This window comes from Haemaphysalis longicornis, unplaced genomic scaffold, assembly GCF_048455015.1.
Source record: "Haemaphysalis longicornis isolate Haplotype H1 unplaced genomic scaffold, Haemaphysalis longicornis Haplotype H1 scaffold_7, whole genome shotgun sequence".
Taxonomy (NCBI): Eukaryota; Metazoa; Arthropoda; class Arachnida; order Ixodida; family Ixodidae; genus Haemaphysalis; species Haemaphysalis longicornis.
In genome coordinates this window covers 131941830-131950158 of record NW_027526422.1, presented here as the reverse complement: position 1 = coordinate 131950158, position 8329 = coordinate 131941830, and the positions used below count along the sequence as shown (strand labels likewise).

Below are 8329 nucleotides of genomic sequence, written 5' to 3'. Positions count from 1 at the left end.
AAACAAGTGCAAACTGCACGAAAAACTGCAGCGAGCGGCCCGAAGCGTTGCGAGGGCGTCTGCTCTGAGGAAGCCAACAAAAATAGCGGCCCCGCCGCGGAGTTAAAGGGACCAATGAAAGGGACCGCGGCGCCGCGGGTGAGGGGAGAGAAAAAAGAGGAGGGCAGCGGAGAAGGAGGGAGCAGTTTGCGCCATAGAGTTTCTAACAGTATACATTACTAAGAAACTGTATGGTTGGCGCTACCTTAGTAATTTTAGGGACCTTAGCGCTCCGCCGAGTGCAGCGCCGCCAACCGTCGCGCTACGCCGCGCGCCGCAGATGTTTGGGTGAGAGGGTGCGCTATCGCGGAGAGGGGGGGAGAGGCGCAGCAGCGCGGACAACGGACGCCGCGACGCAGGAGGGACAGAGCCGAGAGCAAGAGATGCTCTCAGCGTCGCATCTAATAAGTGGAGTTCTGCCGAGGCGAGGACGCGCTTCAAGGGGATTTGCCCTACGTGGCTGTGCCGTCGCAAGACGACGACGCGAGGGAGACGGCGATTGCTACTGAAGAACTTTGAAGATTGCTACTGTACGAACTTTGTCTTTGCTTGACAGTGCCGCTTTGCACTGCTGGGGTCCGGCTGCTCCCCCTCTCCTGGGATCCGCTGTCAGTGTGGGGAGAAGCTAAATCTGCCCTAGTGGCTCAGCACGTGGCTAAGGCGTTGTGCTGCAGAGCACGAGGACGCGGCTTCGATTCCCGGCCGCGGCTGCCGCTTTTCTGATGGAGGCGAAAAGCAAACACGCCCGTGTGTACCGAGATTTTGGAGCACGTTAAAGATCCCCAGGCGGTCAAACTATATCCGGAGCCCTCCACTACGGCGGACCTCATCGCCTGCGTTACGTCGTCGCGTTAAACTCTACAATCGATCATTAATGAGAAGCTAGGTCGACCCCCCGCTCCGCTCTTTCTCCAGCCTTTCACCACTAGTGCAAGCTGCGCCATTTTTTTTAGCTTTGCGTTTTTCGGTTTGTTCATGCACGTTGAAGGAGGGCGAATGGCCCTCGAGGACATGACGCTACTTATGCTCGTACCAGGTCCTGTCATGGTAACTAAGTAGCTTTCTAATAATGTTATTGCGGGGCTCCGGATTAAATTTGACCACCTAGGGATCTTTACAAGATTTCGACGCACGTTAAAGGTCCCCAAGTGGTCAACATTAATCCGAAGCCCTGCACTACGGCGCACCTCATAACCCGGGTGTAGCTTCGAAGCGTTAAACTCCACAATCACACAAAGTAGAAACCGAGACCTGTAGAGAACGCACGAGCCAATAGGACTGACACGTGCTTCCCGTTCTGATCGCATTATCAAACGTCGACACCAGACGAAAACAATGAATATGGCAGTTTTTATCACAGTAATTGAACAAAGCAAGTGAGAGAAGGAATCAACTTTTAAAAGGGCCCACGGGGGTTTCTAGACAGCAGCCAGCTTCCTTCAGCCATGAAGCGCGCTCATTTGACGTTGCACTATGCACTGTTCAACCTGCAGCTCCCTCCCACAAAGGAGGGCCCACAAGGCGGGGGAAACAGCGCCCCCTGCAGGTGGTCAGCCGAAGAAGCTGCACCGCCAGTCAGTGCGCATGGGGGTTCCGCTCTTGCAGCCGAAGGCATCGGCGAAGCCCGCGACGTGTTTGAGCGGGACGTCGCAGGCGTCCTTCGCACTAGGCTCCCCGCACTGGACGTAGCACCAGGCGAAAAAGAAAAGACGAGCAGCCTCAAGGTTCGGATGATCCGCGAGGAAGTCCGTCGCTGCGTCGCCGCTGGCGCTTCTGAACGCGTCCCAGAGTGCCACCACGGAAGCGAGTCGATACACGAGCTTCCACTCGCTGTTTGTCAGTTCCCAGCTGTCCTGCGTCCTTTTCAAAAAGCAGGTTATCTCGTTCAGCACGTTCTGTGTCGTCTCATTGCTCCAAGACTGCCTTCCGCCGAACAGCAGCGACGCCATGGCCGTAGCCACCTCGGAGCCGATGCCTCCGTAGCGGATGCTGGGAGGCGCCTCCAGGGCGTACACCGGGAAGTCCAACGCGTACGGCATCAGCGAGAACTGGCCTGCCGTCAAGTTGGTTTTGGACAGCAGAGCCGTGTCGCGGAGCGTGATCTGGTCGGCTTTCTCCGTAAGTGGCGCTGGAGTGACGTCCTCCTTCGGCACGGTCGAAAATCCCCTGTTGACCGCCTGGTACGTTTTGGTGAGCAGCGGCGACATGTCCGTGTAGCCGCTGAAGGCGCGCGTCAGGTACGCGCCGCTGGACCGGTCGAAGTACTCGAACACAGCTCCCGTGCCGTTTCCGTACAGCGGCAGCGGGTCCTGGACGCTGATCAGATTGCCCGGACTCGACAGCAGGGCGCTGAAGGCGTTCCGAACGCGCACCACGATGTCGCGCACGTCGGCGCGCACGTCCGGCGTCAGCATTCGGTTCGCGTACTCGGCGTTGAACGCGAAGCCCATCGTGCCTTCTATCAGGTTGAAGCAGACCATGCGCTGCCACCTCTCGGTGGCCTCCCGCGTGCCGTAGTAGAACTCGGTCATTATGTCGGCGTCCGTGTAGATGGCGAACAGCTGCGCGACCACCCAGCCCATGTAGTGGGTCAGGTTGGCCGCGCCGTACACCGAGGACAGGTTGAGCAGTGTGCGCACGAAGGCCCCACGGACTACAACCGGGGCGGACTCGCTGAGGCCGAGCTTTCGCCAGGCCTCCTCCCAGCGCTGGCGGGGCTCGGTCATCCACGGAGTCAGCTCCGCTAAGTCGGCCGCGGAGCGGTAGGTCCGCATCGTGCTGTCCGAGAGCACTGGGCCCAGCGCTGCAATCGAGATGCTCTCCACGGCGGACATGACGCTGTACGTGACGGCCGTCAGCTGGTCGGTCACGTAGTACATGTAGAGGAGCTCGAAAAGCTTGTTGTGCTTGGCGTTGTTCAGCGCGTCGTCCCGAATCTTGACCAGCTTGGAGAACTGGCCTGTGGGCGCAAGCACGAATGCGTCGCTACGGTGCTTGTCGAGGACCACGATGAACAGAAGCGGCCATTCTCGGCACAGGTAGAGGAACGGAATGAGCACGTTGGACGCGGTCGACGGCTGGGGCCACTGGAGGTCGGCGGTTGAGAGGATCGCCTTCAGTTCTCCCACCTGGGTGCGAAACATTGCGGTCGCTTTAGTGAGGAGGGCAGTCGGAGAGTGACACCACCTGGAGTCAATCTTTGGTACGATTCAAAAGCAGCGAAACGTGAACGAAGCTCACACTAACCGGTAAGGCTTGAAGGTAGCGAAGCTGTACGCAACCTTCACTATCATCGCGAAGCTTCAAGTCCGCGATTGCAGCCGATTTGCTTCTTCTTCGCTGCCGCAACGACATTTACTCCATCATTGTTGGTAAAGTGTGAGCTTTCGTTTTTTTCTTTTGTAAGTGATAATCCGTGGACATTACCTTGAGGCGGGCGTACGCTATGACGGGTCTCTCTCATCTCATTCCGAGCAAGCGTTGCAACGAATACGGTTCTTTTTTGCCAATCTTGGCCAATCTCCCTAAGCGGGTATGCTTGGCTTGACAACCGTGCGCCGGGGACGCTGGGTGGTCGCCGCGATGCCCTTGCTCACGTGGTTGCGCTCGGCAATTTCTTGGTATTTTTAACTGCGGACACGCAAAAAATTATGATTTGCTAAACAGCGAAGGTGTTTGGGAAGCACACTCAGTCGAAAATGACGGCAAGAAAGTTTTTCGTAGTATTGTATTCTCGCGTGTCGTATTCTTGTGTCGGGATTTTGATGTTCTTTTGCGTGTGGTATTCCTGTCCTTATTTCGATGTTCCCTCGTGCCGAATTCCTGTCTCGTCGTGATCCAAATGTTCCATCAGAAGTTGCACATGGTTTGAATGTTATCAGTGCCCATTGTGAAGAGCAGCGTAAATGGCAGTTGTGTTGTGACTACAGGAATGTTGGTCGTTGAGAAAATTGACTTTGTCGTTACGACAGGAATGTGTGTCGTAACAACAAGACTTCTGTTGTCACGATAAAGTTTTTTGTCGTACGACAAGAATCCTTCTTAGGTTTTTGCGGTATTCCTGTTGTTTCTGACTTGGGCGTGGCTCGCGGCAACAGGACACAAAGCTCAGAAGGCACACACGCGGCACACAAGGACAGCCACTGGATGTCCTTGTCGTCTCCCTGCCAGGGGTTGTCCTTGTGTCCTCTCTCTATGTGCGTCGTCTTTTTTCGACTGGTTTTGAATATTTAGCCATCATGAACCAGCAAGCCCGTAGCTGTCCAGGTTAGACTCCGCAAATGATTGGGACGAAATGCGTATTTAAAGGAGCCATGAAGACAAAATACAAGTTGGGTTTATCAGAAAGACTGCTTAGTCCCGATAACAATGATACAAATATCATCGTAATCTTCGAACAAATAACGGAGATATTAAAGAAAACGTGCGAAGCCGTCGCGACCCCCCAGTCAATTTCCCGCAACTTTTCTATGACGTCACGGAACCTTGTTTGTGTGATTGGCGGCCGCTAACTGGCCTGTCGTGACGACACATGACTGGACGTCCGTAATGGGGCCTCTAGTTCCATTTGACCGCATCACTTGAATGCTAACGTGCAGTTAACGCACTGAAAATTATGTTTTATTGTTGGCCCGTATCACGTCATTCTTGCTCATAACACGTCACTGTAGCGCGAAATTTGGAAGTTTTTAAATACTTCGTGCATTTTTTTCGTTAAAAAACATCTTTTGTGGCTGTGATGGAGCTGAGTGAGATACTGAATCCTAGTTCTTTCAAATTAAACCAAGTTGTATTTTGGCTTCATGGCTCCTTTAAGCACTTTCAATAGCCTCCGCAACAATGGTGCTCGGTGTAGCCTAAGTGCGCACTTTTCAGCGTGCACAATGCTATCTCACCCAGCGAAAGTAAACTGTAAACATTGCTTTTCCCGTTTATTTGTGCGCGGTTGTGAGCGCAAAACAGCCTCACGGCGCTAATCGCGCCGCATCGAACGCAGCAGCTTCCCCGCTTACCCGCTTTTCAGCGCATCATCGCAAGAGGACATCACTGAAGAAAGCCGGACCTCGCATCAGTCATTCATAACACGACATTATCATAGCGTGTTATGAGTAACTGTTATGAATAAAAAGCCTCCATTAGCCAAAACTATCTTGATCTGTTTTCGTACGGATACTTCCACTTACAGCGTTACCGTGCAAAAAGTATGCTGGTTGATACAAAAACCACACCATTGTCTCAGTGCGGTGTAAGAATTTGCCAACTGCTGCTGAGCCTCAGAGGCAGTGAAATTTGCTTTATGACGCCCTAAATACCCCTTCCCACAAATTTCCTGCGGAGAGCAGTGACAGGAGATGATGGGGAGCTGAGAGCTAGAGGTGCAAACCGCCCTCGTCAACACAGCTACCGAAGTCACCACCCGGCACAAACTCAATTGGGGCCACTACAGCTCCTTGGACCACTGAACGCAAAATAAAGTGTTTCACTCACTCACTCACTCACTCACTCACTCACTCACTCACTCACTCACTCACTCACTCACTCACTCACTCACTCACTCACTCACTCACTCACTCACTCACTCACTCACTCACTCACTCACTCACTCACTCGTCCTGCGTGCACGTAACATTTTGCTAGGCTTGAGAGTACGCTCAGAAGATTCAGAGTACGGGCGCAGTTTCCATATGGTTCGCCTTCTTGGCGCTCCCGCTCTAAGCAGTTGATTGATTCATTGAGTGCGTTTTGCGTAACTCAAGCTCGCATCGTGCGCAGCAGCGTATGTGGCAACACGCGCAGCGGCAGTGTACTTCCATGCTTGTATAGCGCTGTCCACTACACCACTGCGGGAGCGTGCTACTCTCTGAGGCGCATCGCTTTCTTAGAGAAACATCAGTAGCTGCCGGGCATGAACCAGAGCTTAGGCCTAATGTTCTGCACTGAGATCTTACAACGTGAGCCTGTACGCGCAGCTCGACGTACAATGAGTACCTTTCAATGCATACCGGCTGACGACTTTGAACACAAACCATGACGTTAGGCTTAACGGGGTAAACTCGTGCTGCGTTTAGGCTTAATAGGTAACTTTCAAGTTGATCCTTGCGCCAAGCAATGCCATACACACTGTATATTGAGCAGACAGTACTGGGAACGGCTAGGACCTCAAAGCGTGACGTTAACTAAAATGGAGCAAACTGCCTCGCGGTTGGCTTGACGATAACCAGAACCCGCAGCTTGACGAACAATGACCACGTTTTAGAGCGGAAGCTCTACTAAGCAACAAATTTCAAGGGCATTCACAACGTTGCAAGTGACCTTTAGCCGCCGGCGCGCAAGCTGAGCTCTTCTTTCGGATCGCTTCGCTTGCTCGGAGCTAAGGCCGCTGCGGTAAGGCGCTGCTTCGCCTGCGCCTTACCGCCCAGAGGCGGCTGGGCCGTCTTTGCGTGACTGGGCGAGGGTCTCACGACTGAGGTATGAAAACTCTGCGCTGCCCGAGTTTACAGGAACAAAGTGATGCGCGTACACGAAAGCGCTGCTTTTCCGGCTGCTTTGCCAGCGCTTGGTTCCTCAGTCTCGCCATCGATGGCGCGCCGGATGGGCTGTCTGTGTGCGCTCTTCAGTGCAAACGAGACGATGAATCCAACCATCCAGTCGGTCTAGTCAGACGGCAGACGGCGAAATCTCAACCAAGGGCAAACGTCAACCAAACCTTCTGCGTATACAGTTTTTGCGTTCGCTAGTGATAACTAGGTTTAGAAGTGTTAAACCCAAACGATTTTTCCAATGGGTGCAGGTTGACGACGTTCCAGTCAAAGCGTGATGTTAGGCTTCACGTCATGTGCTTAGGGTAAATGCTATGTAACTTTCAAGTTGAAACAATTACGCCGAACAACATCATACTCATTGTACACGGACCGGTCAGTTCTGGAAGACAGCGTTAGATTTCAAAGCGTGACGTCACCAAAACGGGCCGCAAATCAGTACTCGCCGCGTGACATAATTATTTTTTCAATGAGTACTGCTTGACGACGTTGAATTCAAACCGTGACGCTAGGCTTAACGTCGTGTACCTATGGGCTTAACGTTATGTAACCTGAGCCTTAAGAAACGTCACACTTGTTGAACTTCAAGAAGTCGGTACTGCATGACGACGTCAGACCGCAACGTGCGACGTCAGCCCTAACGTAGGGACGTCTGATACCTGCATCACCCCCCTCCCCCTGCAGCGCATAAACCTCTTCGCCAACTAGTTATACAGTGGAAAGTACGGGAGGCATCAGCAGGTGCGCGGGATTGAGTGAGGGAGGCTAATCGTGCTCTCGCACTGGAAATACGAGATGAACCGTCAATGTTGACAGAATGGGTCTGGGGAGGGGGATTAATGAAATTTCTGCGTGCCGCCTGTGCATACAGTAACACGGAAAAGCGTGATCGGAGATGCATGCATCTGGCTTCTTCCTAAGTGCTTAATTTCTGATTGACGCCAGAAAAAGTGGCGGGCAAGGGATTACAAGGGATCAATTACACAGCACAGTGCTCATTTCGTACCTGGGAAAGAAATGGGTCAGCTTTAATACTCGTAAACCTAGTGAGCACGAACGAAAGGCCTGTTGGGCTTGCTAATACTATGGATACAGGGTTTCAATCTAGGTTACTGGATGACTGTATCCAGCCTGTCGCTTGCGGCCCAGCTAGCGCGCCATCTATGATAAGACTGATCGATCAAGTGCCGGCAAAGCAGCCGTTAAGCCTTCGCCTAGCCACGCAGTGCCGCAGCGGTGAGGCTCCCAGCGACGCAGCTGCGACGCCTCTCCGTGGCGTGACATCGCACCTGCCACACTTTTGCTCCGGTGGCTCAAGATCATTGCGACTTGATGAATGACCTTGCGAGACTCGGCGTACTAGTGCTTTCGCTCTAAAACACTGCTCCTGTCACCTAATTGCTCGCGAGTGCGGAAGCCACCTGCCTCTTTTTCCTTTTTGGTGAGGATTCCCACGCAGCTTGTGTAGGCCCTGGCTGCCCGCTGGCTCGGGTTCTGGAACTGGGCGGGCGTCTGCGCAAGCAGCGCTGTATTGGTTACGATGTCCTTGAAGCGAGCCAGCAGCTCGTCGCGGACGCTAGTGTCGCGTAAGCGGGCCCAATTTCCGCAGACGTAGTCGTGGAAGCTGCGGCACGGGTCGGCGTTTGGTTCCATGCTGAAGTTGATGGCTGCAGAGTACCTTCTGCAGACGTCTGCGCGGAGAGGGCGTCATTTTTATTATACTCGGCTACAACTTAAAAACGACAACGGAA

The 8329-nt window shown here is 53.3% G+C and overlaps 1 protein-coding gene across 1 annotated transcript; it reads right to left on the bottom strand.

Moving 5' to 3' along the window:
• Positions 1-1423: 1423 nt before the first annotated feature.
• LOC144145136 (neprilysin-1-like) lies at positions 1424-3966 on the bottom strand. The gene has a single exon (XM_077676643.1). It carries the CDS (start codon positions 3180-3182, stop codon positions 1590-1592), a length of 1593 nt encoding a protein of 530 aa, XP_077532769.1. The 5' UTR covers positions 3183-3966; the 3' UTR covers positions 1424-1589.
• Positions 3967-8329: the final 4363 nt, after the last annotated feature.

Bases quoted from the DNA above. Each gene is read 5' to 3' on its own strand.
- LOC144145136 (XM_077676643.1), bottom strand. From the start codon at position 3,182: ATGTTTCGCACCCAGGTGGGAGAACTGAAGGCGATCCTCTCAACCGCC.